Source organism: Sus scrofa, chromosome 6 (assembly GCF_054392235.1).
Source record: "Sus scrofa isolate SSC_HxYL_T2T_F1_AM1 chromosome 6, Sscrofa_HxYL_maternal_Yorkshire_Landrace_v2.0, whole genome shotgun sequence".
Classification (NCBI taxonomy): domain Eukaryota; kingdom Metazoa; phylum Chordata; class Mammalia; order Artiodactyla; family Suidae; genus Sus; species Sus scrofa.
The window spans coordinates 124484529-124506712 of NC_139388.1; the positions used below are offsets into that span (position 1 = coordinate 124484529).

The 22184-nt window shown below is 43.2% G+C and overlaps 1 protein-coding gene across 6 annotated transcripts in view; it reads left to right on the forward strand.

The window, feature by feature from the left end:
• The window catches only part of MOCOS (molybdenum cofactor sulfurase), a 69213-nt gene that overhangs the window by 43788 nt on the left and 3241 nt on the right, over positions 1 to 22184 (forward strand). For 2 of the 6 annotated variants that reach the window (XM_003356414.5, XM_084964481.1), the window contains 6 exons: positions 1521 to 1683; positions 3505 to 3583; positions 5796 to 5920; positions 12469 to 12574; positions 17076 to 17214; positions 21468 to 21572. In XM_003356414.5, coding sequence (XP_003356462.2) covers positions 1521 to 1683; positions 3505 to 3583; positions 5796 to 5920; positions 12469 to 12574; positions 17076 to 17214; positions 21468 to 21572 — 717 coding nt within the window. Of the gene's footprint in view, positions 1 to 1520; positions 1684 to 3504; positions 3584 to 5795; positions 5921 to 12468; positions 12575 to 13173; positions 16177 to 17075; positions 17215 to 21055; positions 21144 to 21467; positions 21573 to 22184 lie in introns of those variants that run through there. The other 4 variants (XR_014807871.1, XR_014807872.1, XM_084964478.1 and 1 more) reach the window with 4 other exon arrangements.

The window sequence follows — 22184 nt, forward strand, 5'->3', positions numbered from 1 at the left end:
GCTCCAAAAGAGCCCTCTCTGTGGGGACTAGTGTGTGTGCAGTGCTGGAAACAGCTGGTGCACCCTATGGACAGAACTCCTGCAGAGATCTGGTTACACATCATTGACATCTCATTAGTTTTCCTCTAATGTTCTTTTTCTGTTCTGGATCCCATCCAGGGTGCCGTGTTACATTTAGCTCTCGTGTTTCCTTAGGCTCCTCTGGGCTGTACCAGTTTCTCAGACTTTTGTTTTTGTTTTTTATAACCTTGACAGTTTTGAGGAATGCTGGTCATGTATTTTCTAGGATATCTGTCCGTTTGGAGTTTGTCTGATGTCTTTCTATAGATGGGGTTATGTTCTTTGATGGGAAGGACGACAGAATTAAAAGGCTTTTGTTATCATATCACAGTACACACGATCAGCATGACTTACCTCTGTTGAAGTCATCCTGGGTCTCCTAGTGTTTGCTGTGTTTCTTCACTGTAAAGTTTCCCCTCCACCCTACTCCCATACTGTTCTCTTTGGAAGCAAGTCACTAAGTATAGCTCACATTTAAGGGGTAGGGAGTTATTCTTTACCTCCATTTTTTTTTTTTTTTTTGCATTTTAGGGCCACACCCATGGCATTTGGAGGCTCCCAGGCTAGGGGTTGAATCGCAGCTGTAGCCATTGGCCTATACCACAGCCACAGCAACGCAAGATCCAAGCCCCACCTGCGACCTATACCACAGCTCACGGCAATGCTGATCCTTAGCCCATTGAGCAAGGCCAGGGATCGAACCCGAGTCCTCATGGATACTAGTCCGATTCATTACCACGTTGCCACCACGGGAACTTTTTACCTATTCTTTACCTTCTTGTGTGGGAACATCTACATCAATTATTTAGGATTCTTCTATATGAGAGATTGACATTTTCTACTTATTTTTTTATTTAGATGCTTATGTACTCGTGGGCCTTTATTTTATACTTTGGGTTATAATCTAATACTACATTATTATTATTACTATTATTTTTTTCTTTATTTATTATTACTATTATCATTAAAAATTTTCTAGTTTCAGCCATTGGGCACAGCAGGTTGACTCCTGCATCCCTTTCGCATACCTCCAATGTTTTTTTCTCATTCTTTAAAGTTTTATTACAGTGTAGTCGATTTACAATGTTGTGATGATTTCTGCTGTACAACAAAGTGATTCAGTTCTATGTATACATACATGCCTTCTCTTTCAGATTCTTTTCCCACATAGATTATCACAGAATATTGGATAGATGTCTTTGTGCTATGGAGCAGGTCCCCACTGGCCAAGCATTCCGTATACCTCACTGTGTTTACGCCTATCCCAAACCCCCAGTCCATCCCTCCCTCGCCACCTGCCTACCTTGATAACCATAGGTTTTTCTAAGTCTGTGAGTTTCTGTTCTACAAATATATTCAGTCTGCTGAATTCCTCTGCATTTGTACAGCCACTGTGCAATAAATGTTAATATCATTTTTGAGGAGTCCAGGATTGAAATACATTGACCTTTTTTGTTTAGGTGACCAGGTGGCCTCTTGGAAATCAAGGGCTACTGTATGACCGGAGCTGGATGGTTGTGAATCACAATGGCATTTGCCTGAGTCAGAAGCAGGAGCCCCGGCTGTGCCTGATCCAGCCCATCATTGACCTGCAGCGAAGGGTCATGATCATCAAAGCCCAAGGTGTGAAAACTTGAGTGTTGAGGTCCCCAATTGTAAATGTGGATTTATCTGTTTTTCCCTTGGTTATGTGATTTTGCTTCACTTAATATTATTATGTCTTCTTGGTGAATTGTTCCCTCTTTAAGTAATGCTCCTCTTTATATGTGGTAATTTTCTTTGTTCCAAAGTATGAAGTATGAAATTCTTTGTCTGATATGAATATATCATTATTAGAAGTTAATATGCCTATTTACATAGAACATGCAAGGAAATATTTAGATCAATAAAACTAAGAGCAATTCAGAAAAAATATTGGTTAGAACACTGATATACAAAAATGAATAATGTTTCTTTATTATATAGAAAATTAAAACATTTAATAGAAAAAAGGAACTCAAAATATGCCAATAAACTATTATATAACAAGAAATGTGCAAAAAAAAAATTTCAGGAGTTCCATTCATGGCTCAGCGGTTATAAATCCGACTAGTGTCCATGAGGATGAGGGTTCTATCAAGGCCTTGCTCAGTGCGTTAAGGATCTGGAGTTGCTGTGGCTGTGGTGTAGGTCGAAGATGCAGCTCAGATCTGGCATTGCTGTGGCTGTGGTGTAGGCTGGCAGCTATAGCTCTGACTCGACCCCTAGCCTGAGTCAAGCCAGCAAGCAGTGTGGCTGGAGGGCCCAGGTGGGCCACACAGGAGGAGTCCACAGAGTAGGGGCTGCCACACATTCTCCGCAGGTGTCTTAGCTTCCCAGTTCCCTATATTTTTAATGAATCAGTAAGGAGGAGAGGGAGCACAGAGGGGTGGCAGGCCTTAGCCGTTCCAGGCTTTATCAAAGGTCTTTCATTCTTCAGTGGCCTCAGATCAGTTTCCATTAGTTTCTTCCACATATTTCATTCTAAATTTGTTGGAAGAATGAATACCACTTTAGCTGAGAACTGGGTATAGGAATGTTTATTCTTTTTTTTTTTTTTTTTTTTTTTTTTTGTCTTTTTGCCATTTCTTGGGCTGCCCCTGCAGCATATGGAGGTTCCCAGGCTAGGGGTTGAATCGGAGCTGTAGCCACCGGCCTACGCCAGAGCCACAGCAACGCAGGATCCGAGCCGCGTCTGCAACCTACACCACAGCTCACGGCAATGCCAGATCCTTAACCCACTGAGCAAGGCCAGGGATCGAACCCAAAACCTCATGGTTCCTAGTCAGATTCGTTAACCACTAGCCACGACGGGAACTCCTAGGAGTGTTTATTTTTTAGACCATTATGTACATGTGTTCTACACTCCTTTGTATGTGTGGCGTATATAGCAATTTTAAAGAAAAGAATAGCTTCCCAATGCGGACATAGAAATAGGTTTTTTTTTCATTGTTGGTTTTTTTTGGTGATAATGATGATTGATGCAGGAATCCAATTGGATGCTGACTCCTAGGGGCTACTAAGAACTGACACTATGCTGACATTTTTACAGACTGAGCCTTTATTCCTGCCTATTTCTAAAAGATCTAAGGTAGCTTAGAGAGCAATGGCATCAGGATGTGCAGTCATCCAGAGGTAGAGAAATCTTTCAAAGGGCTTTTTAGTGTCCCAGGGACTATGGATGTGACTGGCCCAGTGCAGGGTCTCCTAGGAGACAGTTGCTCAATGTACACGTTGTTGGTGGTACCAGTAATGATGAAGAGAATCTCTGTGTTATAAAGGGTTTCCAAGAGCCAGCCACTTATTTGATTCAACCAGTTTCCAGGGTCATTAAAATTCTTGTGTATTTCACAGTAATGGACTTTTTTTGGACATACTTTTTCTCTTTGTGCGATGATAAACTTGTCTCTAACCTTTGTTCATTAGGGATGGAGCCCATAGAGGTGCCGCTTGAGGAAAACAGCGAAAGGGCTCAGATCTGCCAAAGCAAGGTCTGTGCAGACAGGTGAGGCTGGGGCAGTTGAAACTGGGGCCCATATGCAGGGTGGCTCAGAGTGGGAAGAGAGCCACCCTGTATCATCGCTCAGTCCTCGGCTGCACTCTCTATCCAGTCTGCTGCCGCTTCCCCTGGCACACTCCACTCCAGCCACAGTAGCTCCTGGATCTTCCTTAATCCTGCAAGCACGCTCTGACCTTGGGACTTTGCATTTGCTGTTCCCTCTGCCTGGAATGCTTTTCCCCATAGGGCTCACTCCCTCACTTCCATTGGGTCGCTGCTGAAAATCCTCTTTCTCAGAAGGGCCTCCAGACCTCTTGACCCCCTACAGAAACCAGTCCCTCCCCCTCTACTTGCTCTGCTGTATCTTCTCCTTCTTGTTAAATTTTCCCCAACATTTACTTTCAGTTGCTCCTGCTAGAGTGCTGACCTCGAGAGGGCAGGACCATCTCTATTGCTCCCTATAGAGTCTGCAACAGTGTGGTGTGGAAGGGGAAGATGGGGGGGTTAGTTCAGAGGAGGCAGAGTGGAACTTGGCTGGGGTGGCTTCAGGGGAGTGGTGAGGCATAGGACCTGATTCACATCTTTTTTTTTTTTTTTTTATTTTTCACCCGCGACATATGGAAGTTCCAAGGTTAGGTGTCAAATTGGAGCTACAGCTGCTGGCCTACAGCAATGCCAGGTCCAAGCCCTGTCTATGACTTACACCACAGCTCATGGCAACGCCCGATTGTTAGCCCACTGAGTGAGGCCAGGGATCAAACCCACATCCTCGTGGATACTAGTTGGGTTTGTTACTGCTAAGCCATGATGGGAACTCCTGGACTGAGCACTTCTATATGCCACAGGTGTGGCCAAAAAAAAAAAAAAAAAAAAAGGAAGGAAGAAAGGGAGGGAGAAAGCAAGCAAGCAAAGCAAAGCAAAGCAAAGCAAATGGATTTAGGTGCATCTCTCAAAGTACTGGAGAGAATGTCTACAAAGTGAGGTTTCATTCTTCCCTCCCCTTTCTAGATCTGAAAGGCAGCTATTTTTCCCAGTAAAAATTAAGGATAAGATAGACATTCAATAACATCTATTTTGTAATCCCACTGTAAGCTATTAGTAGTTTTGTATTAGTAGTTCTGATAATGTGAAAATTATAATTAAAAAGTTTTAAGTTCTGTTTTTAAATTCTAGAAGTTTGAAGAGTTTTTAAAAAACCAGATCAAGGAGTTCCTGTCATGGTTCAGCTGTTAACGAATCTGACTAGGAACCATGAGGTTGTGGGTTCGATTCCTGGCCTTGCTCAGTGGGTTAAGGATCCGGCGTTGCTGTGAGCTGTGGTGTAGGTTGGCATCTACAGCTCTGATTAGACCCCTAGCCTGGGAACCTCCATATGCTGTGGGTGCGACCCTAGAAAAAGATAAAATAAAACACACAAACCAAAAAAACCCCAGATCAATAGATACATTGGTGACTTATGTGCATAGTTTTTTTCGCTGTTGTTGTTGTTTTTGTTTTTTGTTTTTTTTTTGTTTTTTTAGAAACCACACGTATCAGTTCATATAGTGTGGCCTCGAGAGAAAATATTCCAGTCAGGCCCCTATTCCAGTAAAAAACCAGGACGTGGGTCTGGGTTCAAGAACTTATTTAATTTTTTATGCTTTTTAGGGCCACACCTGTGGTATATGGAAGTTCCTTGGCTAGGGTTCGAATTGGAGCTACAGCTGCTGGTTTACATCACAGCCACAGCAACTTGAGATCTGAGCTGCATCTGTAACTACAGCAAAGCTCATGGCAACACAGGATCCTTAACCCACTGAGTGACGCCAGGGATCAAACCTTCATCCTCATGGATTCTAGTCGGATTCATTTCCACTGAGCTGCAACGGGACCTCCACTAGAACTTCTTAAAGCAAAATAATGCTCTAGAAGCTCTTAAATTCCAAGCATTTTGGCTCTCAGTCGCTATAAGTAATATATATAAGGTCTGTCAGGAGGATTTTTCGAGCTTTTTATTTATCTGAAAGCTTCGCATAAGCTCCAGCTCTTGGGTCTTCCCATGCCTTGGAAATCTCTCCACAGTTTCCTAAGCACATCTATCACTTTAGGTTTCCATCTTGCTGGGGGCTTCATTCATGCATTATATTATATTATCTACATTATATTATCTAACTTTTTGCCAGCTTGATTATTTAAAGGCGTACTATATAACATTCACCATCTTTCTCTTTTTGGCCAGGGTGAATGCTTACGATTGTGGAGAAAAAATTTCAGCCTGGTTGTCAAGGTTTTTTGGCCGTCCATGTCATCTGATCAAACAAAGTTCAGACTTTCGAAGAAATCCGAGGAGAAAACATGGCAAAGGTATCACATTTCGGTTTGCTTTTTAGAAGGGGACAGTAACTGGGCATCAAAGCCCACAAAATGAGCTGACAGGGCAGCTGCTCAGGAGCAGAAAGTGGATGGGGGTGGTCAGCCTCTGGTAGAAAGGCGCCACGGTGATCCTGGTCAGCAGGACCTGTTTCATAGTCTCCAGGATGACCCTAGGGAGGCTGGGGTGGGCTTGTAGCCTGCTGCTTCACTTCTGCTTAAGCACTCTGCCTCAGTCCTACATATTTAGAAGCACAGTTTAGTTTTTGTTAAATAAAAACATTGGTAGCTCTCTATGTCCTAAGGAAACCTGGGTTTCTAGTCTTGGCTCCAACACCAAGTGGTTGTGAGAACTTGGCACATCCTTGAACATCATTGTGCTCAACTTTGGTAGACTTCGACTACTTAGACTTAAGAGTTTTGGAGTTCCTGTAGTTGGCTCAGTGATAATGAACCCAACTAGGATCCATGAGGATGGAGGTTCGATCCCTGGCCTCGCTCGGTGGGTTAAGGATCTAGTGTTGCCGTGAGCTGTGGCTCAGATCAGGAGTTGCTGTGGCTGTGGTGTAGGCCAGTAGCTGTAGCTCTGATTGGACCCCTAGCCTGGGAACTTCCATATGCCACCTGTGCAGGTCTAAAAATAAATAAATAAATAATTCTTAAAAAAAAAGTTTTGACAGCTTTTGCTACCGTAAGCTCTTGCGAGGATGAAATGAGACAGCAGAGAAGGAAGTGCTTTGAGTTCATATGGGAAGAAGAGAGCCTTTTCAGGTGTCTGCTCAATGGCACCATCTCAGGGGAGCCTTGCCTGACTCCTTAGAACCAGAACCCCTATCAGAACCTCCCCAGCTCATTCCGTGTTTTATTTTTCTCTGTGGTACTTTTCACATCCTATAGGCCATGCATTATGCTCAGTTATTCTGTTTATGTTCTGCCTTCCCTCTCCTAGAACATAAGCTCTGTGAGTGAGGGATTTTTCTCTGCTTTGTCCAGTGCTGCCTCCCTGGTGCTTAGAACAGACCTAGGACATAGTAGTTGCTTAATAAATACTAGGTGAAAATGAGTGACTAGATAGCTGTTACACTACTGGTTTGTGCCTGGCTTAGTCATTAGCTCCCAGAAAGACTGGATTGTAAATCTACACTTGGAGTGAATCATGGAGGGCTTCAGGAAAGAGGTGAGTTTGGAGCTGCCTCTCAATAGGAGTGTAGGAGTTTTCCAGGCAGAGAGAAGCCAAAAGATCACCAGGAGCAGCATGGCAGGGCTTGGCATTGCATGGGCTCAGAGAAAGGTTGAGGAGGGTTGAATGTGGGGCGGGGAGTGATGGGGAAGATCTGGGGAGAAGAGATGACTGTGCTGCTGAGGAGTCTATAAACACTATCTCATGGTTGGGGGACTCATTGAAGAGTTCTACACTGGGGAGTTTCACGATGTTGCTTGCCTTAGGAAGACACTCCCTGTGAGATGAAGAGGCTGCATTAGAAAGGGAGAGGAAGGAAGTAAAGGGGCCAGGCAGGAGGCAGCAGTGACTGTCCTAGTGGGAGATGAGGACCTGGATAGGCAAAGTTCTGTGCAGGGTAAATCTGTCACCTGTTTCATATGAGATCAGGGAGTGTCAGCTTGTGAATATTATACTTCGAGGGTACCATTAATGGTGGAGGGCTCTCTGATGGTCTAGGTCTTTGAACTTTTTTGTGTTGTTATACCTTGGAAGAAATTTTTTTAAACTACACGACCTCTTTACATTGTCATCTAAATTAAAAAAATAGTTCAGGAGCTCCCATCGTGGCTCAGTGGTTAATGAATCCGACTAGGAACCATGAGGTTTTGGATTTGATCCCTGGCCTTGCTCAGTGGGTTAAGGATCTGGCGTTGCCGTGAGCTGTGGTGTAGGTTGCAGACGCAGCTCGGATCCCGCATTGCTGTGGCTCTGGCGTAGGCTGGTGGCTACAGCTCCAGTTGGACCCCTAGTCTGAGAATCTCCATATGCCACAGGAGCCGCCCTAGAAAAGGCAAAAAGACACACACACACACACACACACAATAGTCTAAACAGTTGCAAAGGATGTGATTTCCAGCACATTGTCAACATATGTTACCTTGGAGATACTGCAGTTTGGGGTCTAGATTATCACAATATAGAGAGTCACACATTTTTTTTTTTTTGGTTTCCCAGTGCATATAAAAGTTATGTTTACACTTACTGTAATCTATTAAGTGTGCAATAGCATTATGTCTAAAAATCAGTGTATGTACCTTAATTAAAAGTGCTTCTTTTTTGCTGAAAAATGCTAACCACCATCTGAGTCTTCAGCAAGTCATAATAACATCAAAGATCATTGATCACAGATCACCATAACAAATAGAATATTGAGAAAAAGTTTGAAATACGGTGAGAATTGTCAAAATGCAACACAGAGACATGAAATGAGCAAATGCTGTTGGAAAAATGGTGCCATAGATTTGCTCAATGCAGGGTTGCCACAAAAACTTCAATTTGTCAAAAACTTAATACCCGTGAGGCATGATGAAGTGAAACGCAATATAACAAGGTATGCCTGTCATCATTTAAAATTGAAACGTGTACATTTCCCTTGTAAATATAAGCCATGGGAATCTCAGTACCATGGTATTTGATTCTTATGAGTATTAAAAAACATGTATATGAAAATTTTGTTTGTTTTTTGTCTTTTTAAGGCCACACACGTGGCCTATGGCAGTTCCTAGTCTAGGGGTGGAACTGGAGCTATAACCGACAGCCTACACCACAGCCACAGCATTGCTGGATCTGAGCTACACCTGTGACCTACACCACAGCTCGCAGCAGTGACAGATCCTTGACCCACTGAGCAAGGCCAAGGATCTAACCCACATCCTCATGGATACTAGTCATATTCGTTACCACCGAGCCACAACAGAAACTCTGAACAAACGGTTTTTTAATGTACAGAGAGATGCACAACTTTAATGTACAATTTTATTTCTCTCCTCTTCTTTCTTCAACCTGTATTTCCTTTCCACCTCTTTCATGGAATTTTATCTTAGTATGAGGTACCTTATGCTTAAAAATCTTTCCTTGATCACTTTATTCATATTTAACTGAAAGTAAAATTATCTATACATTGAAGTGCATAAATAAAAAAAAAAATGTTACTGTGACCATAGAGTCTCAGTGTTTTCTGAGTTGAGTTCTTTTTTTTTCTTTTTAGGGCCGCACCCTCAGCATATGGAGGTTCCTAGGCTCGGTGTCCAATCAAGAGCTACAGCTGCTGGCCTACATCACAGCCACAGCATCCGAGCCACATCTGTGACCTACACCACAGCTCACAGCAACACCAGATTCCTGACCCACTGAGTGAGGCCAGGGATCGAACCCACATCCTCACGGCTACTAGTCAGATTCATTTCTACTGCGCCACGACGGAAACTCCCTGGTTGAGTTCTTATCAGAATTTTTAATAGTACACCAATGAGTAAAGCAACAAAAATTTATTATAAATTCCAAAAAAATAGTTAGTAAACATAATCAAAAATTGTTGAAAATGCATCTCTTAAGGAGATGGCCGGCTTCCTGTGATTAATTCCCACGTCCACGAGCGTAAAGATCAGAATAGCAGGTGCTCAACATTGGTTTTCTTCTGAAGAGTCAGAAGTCAGTAAAGAGCTGGGGGTGAAGGGGTTCCGTTAACACACTTGTCACTCAATCCTTTCTTCGGAGGCACAGGGATCTAACTTTAGGATGACTTTAATCATCTGTCACTTGACAGCTTAATTAGTTGCGGCAGTTTTGTGGATAGTAAAGAGTTGGAACCTATCTGACCCACAGGACAATCATTCACCCCAGCTTAAGAGACTTTTCTTTTCTCAGCACAGACCCCAGGGTTTTGAATGGGGCTTTTGTTTTCTACCCTGGAGATTTTTAGCTCCCTGGGGGCAATGGGCCAGAGAGGAGGTTTGGCCTTTCCTTTGTGAAGAGTGAGAAGGGCCTTTTGTGGAGGGGCCTCGGAAGGCACCTTGCTGCTCTGATGGGGCCGTTTTAGCAAAGGAGTCGTGGAAGTAGAGGAGCTGGAAAGAGAGTGTCTTGGAGGTATCCATTCTTTGGTACTCTGGGGTCCACAGACCTGCTTTGGAGACAACTTACTAGGTTTTGGCCCAGACAACACCCCCTTTTTTCGCCCTGGCTTATCTGGCGGCATACAAACCTTCCCAGGCCAGGAACTGAACTCGAACCATAGCAGTAACCTGCACCACAGCAGTGACAATGCCAAGTCTTTAACTTCTAGGCCACCAGGGAACTCCCCAGTCAACCCTGTTTATCAACATCTTATATAAAGACAGCTATGATATGGCCAACAAATGGGAGACAGAAGCTGGGTGACAGACTATTGCAGCTCTGGATGCCCTTGATATTTTCCCCTACTCATGTTTTTTTTCTTTTAGTAGTTTTGTTTTGTCTTTGTTTTGTTTTATTTTATTTTATTTTATTTATCTTTTTAGGGCCTCACCCACAGCACATGATAGTTCCCAGGCTAGGCGTCATATTGGAGCTGTAGCTACTGGCCTACACCACAGCCACAGCAACACCAAATCTGAGCGGTGTCTGCAACCTACACAGCATTTCTCTGCCACTCAGGATCCTTAAACAACTCACTGGGGCCAGGGGTCAAACCCGCATCCTCATGGGTACTAGTTGGGTTTGTTACTGCTGAGCCACAATGGGAACTCCTCTTTGCAGAAGTTTTAAACCTTGTATTATTTATATCTTTTTTTGAAGTTATTAAAAATTTTTTATTAGAGTATAGTTGATTTACAGTGTGTCAATTTCTGCTCTACAGACCCAGTCATATATATATATATATATATATATATATATATATATATATACACACACACACACATTCTCATACTATCTTCCATCATGTTCTAGCCTAAGAGACTGGATACAGTTCCCTGTGCTATACAGTAGCACAGTACATTAGTACTCATTGCTTATCCATTCTAAGTGTAATAGAAAGCTTGTATTATTCATTTCTACAGTCAATATTACATCTGTACACAAAAGCAAAACCCGACTTTTCCCTGAGTAGATCCTTTGACCGGATTCAGAAGCTCCTCCTAAGCCCGTGACCCTCAACATGACCACTCTCTCTTTTTTCTTGAAGAAGGGCCTCCCCCATCTTCCCCAGCTCCAACCCTCAGCCCCATCTCTCCTCCTTTGTTTCCTCCAAATCTCCTTTGCTGAAATAATTTAACTTCAGCATTTTATTTAATTTATTCCGGATTAGTAACAGAATATTCTAGAAGCTCATTTTCTTCTTTCTTTTCTTTTTTTTTAGGGCTGCACCCATGGCATATGGAGGTTCCCAAGCTATGGGTCAAATCGGAGCTGCAGCTGCCAGCCTACGCCACAGCCACAGCAACACCAGATCCAAGCTGTGTCTTTGACCTACACCACTGCTCATGGCAACGCCAGATCCTTAACCCACCAAGAGAGGCCAGGGTTCGAACCTGCATCCTCATGGATACTAGTCAGATTAGTTTCCACTGAGCCACGATGGGAACTCCTCTTTCTGGTTTTAAGAAGTTTGAGCCATGCTTAGAACATTTGTATTATTTCCAGGGCACTATTTTTTTTCCCTTGTAGAAATAGTCTCTATTATTTGAAAGCGCAAATCAATGGCAGCACTATTCATTTGCATTCCAAGGAAGCAACTCTTCTTTTAAAATTTATTTAATTTTAATTATTAAATTTATGTATAATTGACATGCACCATCATATTAGTTTTAAGCATTCAACATAATAATTTGATATTTGTATGTATTGCAAAATGATCATTACATCGAGTTTAGTTCTGTCACCATATATAGTTTTGCACATTTGTTCCTTGTGGTGAGATTTGCTCTCTTGGCAGCTTTCAAATATGCAATACAGTATTATTAACTATAGTTACCACACGATACATTGTACCCCCAGGGCTTACTTATCTTGTAATTGGAAGGTTTGTGTGTTTTGACCCCCTTCATCCATTTCGCCCACCCTACCCCCTGCTTCTGGCAACCATCAGTCTGTTCTCTGAGTCTATGAGCTTGTTTTGTTTTGTTGTTTTGTTTTATTTTTAGATTCCATATGTAATACATAATATTTGTCTTTCTCTGACCTTTCATTTAGCATAATGTCTTCGGAGTCCATCTATGGTGTCAAATGGCAAAAGTTCTTTTTTTTTATTGGCCACACCTGAGGCATATGCAAATTCCCTGGCCAGAGACTGACTCTGAGCTGCAGCTGTAGCAGCTGCAGCAATGCTGGATCCTTTAACCCACTGCACCGAGTGGGGGGTCAAACCCATACCTCCGAAGTGACCTGAGCCACTGCAGTTGGGTTCATAACCCATTGTGCCACAGCAGGAACTCCAAGATTTCATTTTTTATGGCTGGACAATATTTCACTGTATTTATATACCACCTTTTCCTTATCCATCAATGGACACTTAGGTTGTTTCCCTATCTAGCAACTCTTCTTTTAAATGCTCTATTGCTTTTAGATCAGCCTGCTTGTACAACAACCACCCTTTCTCTGGTGAACGAGGCACAGTATCTGCTGATAAACAGATCCAGTGTTTTGGAACTTCAGCGGCAATTAAACAGAAGGTAAGATCCCTTTACTGTTTGCTGTCCATCTTGGAAATAGCAGACAGGTGCCACCACTTGCCCCTGGGAATGAGCAGGTCAACCCGCCTGGGGAGAAAAGATCTGAGAGTTATGAGTCCACACACTTCACTGAGAAACTGAGGCCCAGAGAAGTTACAACATTTTTAGGCCAGTTCCCATCAATCTTTTAGAGTGTTCTCTCTCTCTCTCTCTCTCTCTTTTTTTTTTTTTTTTGGTCCCTTTGCCTTTTCCAGGGCCACTTCTGCGGCATATGGACATTCCCAGGCTAGGGGTCTAATAGTAGCCGTAGCCACCGCCTTACACCATAGCCGCAGCTACACCAGATGCAACCTACACCACAGCTCACGACAACGCCGGATCCTTAACCCACTGAGCAAAGCCAGGGATTGAACCTGCAACCTCATGGTTCCTAGTCAGATTCGTTAACCACTGAGGCACAACGAGAACTCCTAGAGTATTCTCTTTTATATTTCTGTGTCATCTTTGATGTCCTCAGGATGCATAGTGAATTCAAACCCTCATTTTAAAATTTTAACTAAATTTTTTTTTTTTTTTTTTTTTTTTTTTTTGCTTTTTAGGGCCACAGCTGCGGCACATGGCAGTTCCCAAAGAGGTTGAATCGGAGCTTCAGCTGCCAGCCTATGCCACAGCCACAGCAATGCAGGATCCTAAACCACTGAATGAGGCCAGGGATGGAATCTCCATTCTCATGGGTACTAGACAGGCTCGTTACTGCTGAACCACAACTAGAGCTTCCCAGCCCTCATTTTTTAAATCAGTAATTCTTAACATTTGTTTTGATGGAGTTGCCACTGATTTGACACAATGTCATTACCCACCTTTCCACTGTCCCCTGGCCCTAGGAGCCTTGCTCTACTTCCGAAGTCATTGCGAGTGCAGAGTAGTTATGAAAGTTTTAAAACTTGTAATTGAAGACATTATTTGTTTGTGTCGTCAGACAGAACTAGCACCCCTGCCTGCTTACTCCCACCCAGTGTTCTCCCTAGGGCCCAGGAAAGGGCAGCTCTAGATTGGTCTTTGTTGGTTTAAGCTGCCTCATTGTTCTTCAGAGGAAATCGTGAAGTCCCAAGGTAATCTGACACCTGGGTGAAAAAGAATCACTCAGCTGTAAGAGTTAGACCAGCAGATTACGGTCCACACCTGTCAGCACCACGAGCCAGGGATCCTATGACCTTTATGTGCCATGTGGTCCTGGGCACATGTGTGCATACACACACAGACATGTACACATACAGCTTAATAAGCAACAAAGATGGACCATTTGTAGTATTTCCTGTTTATAGTCATTGGCAAAAGCATACAACAGGGTTCCTTTGCCAAAGTCCTGCTGGTGCTCTTTGGGAGCAGAAGTGACACGGCTCTCTGGTCCCTGGGGCTTCACTGAGTTTTCCTGGCACTGACTCACCATCTTCCTCAGGTACCCAGAGCCCTGGATGGAGCAGGTCTGTGGTTTACTGGGATTCTTGGTGTAGAAAGATAGGCAGGGACAGGCTTACTGCAGCCCACATTCCTATCAGTTGGTTTAGTGCAGGGCTGACAAGCAGCGGGTTAGGAAGGGCAGATGGTCAAAGGTAAGAGGAACAGCCTGTGGCTGGTACCTGGTAAGGGTCCCTAGTTCTGTTTTTGAATTTGACCAATGCTGTTGTGTGCGTGCTAACCACGATAGCTTTGGGATATAAAACTTTCCCATTTACAAAGCACAAAGGGAGGGTTTGTATCCTAGACGGTGAATCCAAAGTCAAAGGATTTTAGGACTAGAAAGTGTTAACCCTCTCATTTCCCACGAGGACCCCACAGTCATCATCTATTGTGGAAACTGCACACGTGACAAAGCTGGACCTGGTTATCCTGGTCCCTGGCTTTTTGTCCTTTTTTCTTTTCTTTTTAGGGCCGCACCTGTGGCAGATGGAAGTGCCCAGGCTAGAAGAACTTCCTACTGGAGTTGCAGCTGCCCGCCTGTATCACAGGCACAGCAACGAGGGATCCAAGCCGCGTTTGTGACCTACATGACAGCTCAGGGCGATATCGGATCCTTAACCACTGAGAGAGGCCAGGGATCAAACCCACATCCTCATGGATACTAGTCAGGTTCTTAACCCTCTGAGCCACAGTGGGAACTCCATCCTGGTCTGTGGCTTTTCACACAGTATTCATTGTTTGGAAAAGGATTGGGATACATCCTTGGGGCCCCTTACTCTCTCCTAGAGCTTTTCAGTTCTGTCTCCAGGACAAGTTTTTTCCTGTCTTGCTCAAGGAATTCCACCCACCCCCCACCCCGCCAACTTAAATTTTTTTTTTTTAAAGTACAACAAAGTGCAAAAATCATAAGGACATAGTTCAGTGAGTGCTTATAGATGTATGTACTCATGTAACTGCTACTCAGATCAGGCAGAGAAATTTCTAGGTCCCCAGACCTCTTCTCAGTTAACCACTGAAGATTGCCATTATTTTGGCTTCTTTCACCCTGGGTAGTTTCACCTTTTATTTTTCTCTTTTCTTTCTTTCTTTCTCTCTTTCTTTCTTTCTTTCTTTCTCTTTCTTTCTTTCTTTCTTTCTTTCTTTCTTTCTTTCTTTCTTTCTTTCTTTCTTTCTTTCTTTCTTTCTTTCTTTCTTTCTTTCTTCCTTCCTTCCTTCCTTCCTTTTTTCTTTCTTTCTTTCTTGGCCACACTCATGCCATATGGAAGTTCCCAGGCTAGAGGTCCAATCAGAGCTGCAGCTGCCGGTCATACCACAGCAACAGCAGATCTGAGCCATGTTTGTGACCTACACTGAAGCTCCCACAACGCTGGGTCCTTAACCCACTGGGCAGCACCAAGGGTGGAACCTGCAGCTCTCATGGATACTAATTGTGTTTGTTGAGCCACAACGGTAACTCTATTTACAGCCACACCTGCAGTTTATGGAAGTTTCTGGCCTAGGGGTCGAATCAGAGATGGAGCTGCTGGCCTATACAAGTATGCCATAGCCACGGGAACACTAGATCTGAGCTGCATCTGCAAGTTACCTGGCGACTTGCATCAACACTGGATCCTTAACCCACTGAGTGAGGCCAAGGATCAAACCTGCATCGTGTCACCGACACTGTCAGGTTCTTAACCCACTGAGTCACAACGAGAAGTCCCAGTTTCACCTTTTCTTGAACTCAGTTTAATGGGATCATACACTGTGCTCTTCTGTTAAAGTTTTCAGATACTTTTTCAGTGTTTTTTTACCTCAGGGGAGGGAGTGCATTGAGGTGCAGGGAGCCATTTTATGGCACCTCGAAGTAGTAAACAAAATTTAAAACAAGAATGACAAAAGCGTGTGGAAGTTCCTGTTGTGGCACAGCAGAAGCGAACCATGAGGTTGCAGGTTCGATCCCTGGCCTCACTCAGTGGATTAAGGATCTGGCATTGCCATAAGCTGTGGTGTAGGTCACAGATACAGTTCTGATCCTGCATTGCTATGGCTGTGGCATAGGCCAGTGGCTACAGCTCCGATTCGACACCTAGCCTGGGAACCTCCATTATGCCTCAGATGCAGCTCTAAAAAAGCAAAAAAAAAAAAAAAAAAAAAAAAAATTATAATAGCATATACTTAGTTAAAATTGCAAACAGGATGGAAGTTAGGAAATACAATTTTTTTTTATTGAGGTGTAATTGACATGTAACATTAGTTTCAGGTATACAGCATGATTCCATGTTTGTGTATTTTGAGAAATGATCACAATAAGTCTAGTTAACGTCTGTCACCTGATATGGCTACAATTTTTTTTTTTTCTTGTGATGAGAACTTCTAAGATCTATTCTAACCTTTAAGATTTATTGGGACCTTTTAAATATGCATTATGGTGTTTTTGACAATACGGTGTGATTAACTATAGTTTCCATGCTGTACATTATATTCCCAAGACTTGTTTAGTTTTTAGTTGAAGTTTCTTCCTTCACCCATTTCACCCACCCTCTACCTCTGGCAACCATCAATCTGTGCTCTATAGGAAGTAAAAATTAAAACCTTCCATGTATATACTCTGTATAGCTTTAGATGCTCTAATATCCAGAAGGAGTGTGAGCTCTTGGTACTTTGAAGTCCTTGGTAATTAAGCCTGTTGACACCCTTTAAGTGCCTCGTCCTGACTCACCTTGTAGAATTGGTATTTTCTCATAAGTTTATTCACTCGGCCCCTTTTCACTTGGTCTCCAAAGTCATCTCAGCAAAGATCTGCTCACCCTTCGCATTGCCTCTCATGGGTCTCTCCGTGGAGATGGGACCATATTCCAGGGGAGACCATCGAGTCTGACTGATGTGTATGATATGTGTCTCTTGGCCTTGAACTCATGGTAAAATGTCGTTGTGATCATCTAGGCCTCAGGCAAGAGTAAACTGATGAACTCAGGCATCAAGTGGTAGAAATGGTGAATGATTACAAGAGTATGATGATCCACCCCTCCCCTCTTTCTTTTTGGTACATCTTAAACAGTGGTGAGAATGGAAAGGAAGAATTATTTCCAATGAAAGATCTCATCTCACGTTTCCGTGCCAATATTATTACCAATGGAACAAGAGCTTTTGAAGAAGAGAAATGGGATGGAATTTCAGTTGGTTCCTTGCATTTCCAGGTAAGTTCCAGAAGTTCTGTTATCTTTCTTTAAGCCTTGCCAATGCAGATTTGGCCTCAGGCCGGCATGGTAGCAAAGTAGCAGGGATCTGCTAATTAAGAGTTTGTTAACTGAAGAGTTTGTTGAGGGAATTCCCATTGTGGCCCAGCGGAACCCAACGAGTACCCATGAAGATGCTGGTTCAATCCCTGACCTCCTTCAGTGAACTGGAGATACCACACTGTTGTGAGCTTTGGTGTAGGTTGCAGATGTGGCTCAGATCCTGCATTGCTGTGGCTATAGTGTAGGCCAGTGGCTACAGCTCCAATTCACCCCCTAGCTTGGGAACTTCCACATGGCGAGGGTGCAGTACTAAAAAAAAAAAAAAAAAAAAGTCTGTTGACGCTTAACCACAAAATCTCAAAATCTCAGCAGGAAGGTGAGTAATTTCTGCATTCTGGGCACCCTCTTGGAATGATCCAACTCTCATTCCTCCAAAGGAGGCAGAAGTTTCATGTGAAGAAGAGAGAATGTGTCCCATACAGGTGATGGAGGGTTCGATGCTGCCTCCACCTTGTCACTGTGTCTAGGCTTAAACTCTGTTTCTTAGGATGCTTGTGCCTGGAGAACTTCAGCCCCTGGAAACTTGTTGGACTTTCCCATGGTCTGGACCTTGAGAGCAGGACCTGGATGCCTCGTGGTCCTTCAGTGCTCATTGTGGCTGTCTCTTCTCCTCACGCTCTCACTCCCAGCCTCACTGGGGAAGAAGCTTGCAGTCAGAGTCAAAGTCCCCTGGGCTTTCGGATCCCCAAACCTAAAGTCTGCAACTATCATCTACATTCCTCATTAGGGCATTTAGGCCCCTTGACACCTGACCCCCCACCCTGGCCTCTTCCATCTCCCCCAGCTCATCACCCCTTCACCTCTGCCTGCCTTATGGACCTTCTCTCCATCTGCTAAACAACCCAAGTGGTCCCTTCTGCCTGACACACTTTTCTTGCAGCTCTTTCAGGGTCTCCACTCAAATGCTCCCTCCTTAGAAAAGTTCTTCTTGACCCATCACATGGTCACCCTCCACACAGTGTCTGCTTATTTTTTCAGAGCATAGAAGGGTGGGGACCAAGTCTTTTTATTCCCTGCTGTCCCTCTGGAGCCTAGAACAGTCCTGACCCAGAGTTGGTGCTCCACAAGTGTTGAAGGAATAAATGGGCAGGAATAGCTGAGGACGGAAGGATGGATCATCTGCACAGAATGTGCCCAGTGCTTCGGGGGAATGAAATGATTTTAATAATAATAGTGTATAGATTGACTATAGCGGGGCTTCTGCACTCAAAAGAAACCATCACGCTAACTTCCAGAAAAGCAGAAAGTAATAATTTAATCTTTAATGAAGGATTTCAGAGGTCCAGGGTTGGGAGTAGGGATAAATCATGTGGCACAAAATGTCCCCCAAATCTTTTTTAAGAAATTTTTTTAGGGCTGCACCTGCGGCATGTGGAAGTTCCTAGGCTAGGGTCAAATAAGAGCTGCAGCTGCCAGCCTATGCCACAGCCATAGTAACGTGGGATCTTTAGCCCACTGAGTGAGGCCAGGGATTGAAGCTGCATCTTCATGGATACTAGTTGGGTTCATAACCTGCTGAGCCACAGTAGTAACTCCTCTCAAATCCTTTTTACCCATTTAACTCTCCAAATTTTCTCTTATCCCTGAAGCTGAACCCTCTCAAAAAAACAATCTCTTTTCTCTCCCACAGACATTTCTCTGGCACCAGTCTTCCTGCCATTCCCCTCATCCCTCCATTCTGACTTACTCTTCTTCCTTTCTGTCACCGTGTCCCTGCCATGTTGTAAAAGCACCTGCTCTTCCATATCCTGCCTGGTACAGAGTAGGCACTAAATATATAATAGATGGAGAGAGAGAGGGAGAAATAAAGGAAGAAAAGAAGGCAGAGGAGGCGTTCCCGTTGTGGCACAGTAGTTAATGAATCCGACTAGGAACCATGAGGTTGCGGGTTCGATTCCTGGACTTGCTCAGTGGGTTAAGGATCCAGCATTGCTGTGAGCTGTGGTGTAGGTTGCAGACGCGGCTTGGATCCCGAGTTGCTGTGGCTCTGGAGCAAGCTGGTGGCTACAGCTCCGATTAGACCCCTAGCCCGGGAACCTCCATATGCGGCGGGAGTGGCCCTAGAAAAGACAAAAAGACAAAAAAAAAAAAAAAAAAAAAAAAAAAAGAAGGCAGAGGAAAGAGAAAGAATTTTAACTAGACTAGAATCACTATCAGAAACTTAACCTTGCAACAGGTAATTTGTAAGGGACCTGGGGACATGAACACAAGAAAGATCCTTTAAAAAACCTTTCTGAGGTGCTTTGCTTTCTTTAGCTTGTGGTATGTAAAAACTTCAATGAATTAAAGTTAAAATATGCAATAATTTCACTTGTAGAAATCTATCCCTTAAAAAATACTCTTACAAGGAAATTCCCTGGTGGCTCAGTAGGTTTAGGATCTGGAGTTGCCACACCTGTGGCACTGCTTTGATCCCTGGCCTGGGAACTTCCTAATGCTGTAGGTGTGGCCAAAAAAATACTCTTTCAAATACGCAAAGATATATTACAAAATAACTTATTCCAATACTTTATGCATATGAAAAATCAGAGAATATCCTAAATACTCCAAGAAAGGAGATTGAGTAAATAAATTATGCTATATCCATACAGTGTTGTCTTAGGCAGACATTAAAAAGTATAAGCTATAGTTAATACTGTGCCTTTTAAAGAATAAATGCTAAATAAGTATTTGGAATGAACAGATACACAATATAATATATAAATAAACAATGGAGTATCTGTTGTGGTTCAATGGGTTAAGAACCCAACTAGTATCCATGAAGATTCAGGTTCAATCCCTGGCCTCACTCAGTGGGTTAAGGATCTGGTATTGTCACAAGCTGCAGCATAGGTCACATATGTGGCTTAGATCTGGTGTTGCTGTGGCTGTGGCTGTGGCATAGGCCAGGTGCTACAGCTCTAATTTGACCCCTAGCCCAGGAATTTCCATATGCTGTGAGTGTAGGCCTAAAAAGAAAGAAAAAAAAAAGATAAACAACAAGGACCTAGTGTACAGCACAGGGAACTCTATTCAATATCTTGTAATAACCTATAATGGAAAATAATCTGGAAAATAATATAAATGTAAATATAATGTATTACAATTGGATCACTTTGCCACATACCTACAACAGTGTAAATCAACTATACTTCAATAAAAATTGTTTCAAAAAATAATTACTTAAGAGATGTTTACTAATCATCTAATCACTGTGATAATACTCAGTGCTGAAGCAGTTGCAATGCAAAAAGACCTAGCACATTCCTTTTGGAGAGCAGTTTTTCACTGTGTATCAAGTCATAAAAAATTTATACATGTTGACTTTATTAGTTCACTTTGAGAGATTTAGCTTAAAAAAATGGGAAAGGGATTTATGTGAATTAGGACCTTTATTGCAAAATGATTAGAAACTGTGCACATGGGAGTTCCCTGGCGGCTCAGCAGGTTAGGATCCAGGGTTGTCACTGCTGTGGCTCTGGTTACTGCTGTGACATGGGTTTGATCCCTCACCCAGAAACTCTGGCATGCTATGGGCGTGCCCCCCCCCCCAAAAAAGAAAAAGAAATTATGCACATGGCTTCAAAGGAGAAGAGCTAAGCCCATCAACCCATGGGAGTGCCAGGCCGCAGTGAAAACTGCAAAATCCAGGGTTGATTTTGTGAACAGACATGGAAAGATATCCACTATGTATTGTAGTGTAATTTAAAAAAGAAAGAAACCCAGTGGCCTCTCAGATCTCATCGAGTGTGTTTCACAGGTGCACGTGCAGTTGTGGGAGCTACATGCTGCAGTCTGGAGTCATCTGTGGCCATGAAAGCAGCGTAGGGTCTGTTCATCTTCTCCCGGTATGTCCTCCACAGTACTTTTCTTCCCTGGAGGACACTCACCCTTCCCTGATAACCACCTGAGAATCACAACCACTCTCCTTTTTCTACAAAACCCTGACGCCATCGCCTTTCAGCCGATATACAAATGTGGGTGATTCCCTAGCAGGCACTGGGAAAGGGTGCCACTTCCTGGCTCTTTGCAGTTGGAGCATTTCTCTGCGCGGCTGAAATTGGCAGGAGGATGGTTGTTTATAGCTATTCCTCCTAGACGCAGGTTTCGCCCTCTGTAGAATGTCTGGTCACTTTCATGACAACACTGCCTTTTCCCTTCTCACCGCCCAGGTTTTGGGGCCTTGTCACAGATGCCAGATGATTTGCATCAATCAGCAAACTGGTCAACGAAATCAAGATGTTTTCCAAAAGCTTTCTGAGAGTCGGGAGAGAAAGGTAAGCACACAACACCCCATTTTAAGATCCTGAACAAATTTTATCTACACCAGAAATAATTTACATTTTTTTTTTTTTTTTTTTTTAGGGCTGCAAGTGCAGCATATGGAGGGTTCCAGGTTAGGGGTTGAATTGGATCTACAGCTGCTGGCCTATGCCACAACCATAGCAACGCCAGATCTGAACCTTGTCTGTGACCTACACCACACCTTGCTGCAACGCCGGATCCTTAACTCACTGAGTGAGATCAGGGATCGAACCTGCATCCTCATGGATACTAATCAGGTTTGTTTCTGCTGAGCCACAATAGAAACTCCCTAATTCTTAGGGAGTTTTTTAAAAAAAGTTTTATTGAAGTATAGTTGATTTATAATGTTATAATAATTACTGTTGTACAACAAAGTGATTCAGTAATACGTATATGCACATCCATTCTTTTTCATATTCTTTTCCCATATAGATTATCACAGAAAATTGAGTAGAGCAGAACAAAATCTTAATGGTGCCAAGTAATTTTTAGAAGTGGGAAAACATTCTAAGGCTGATGGGCTGGCATCAAGGTTTAGACCTTGTCTGTGATACTATCTTATTTTTCTTTTCCATTCACTTCCT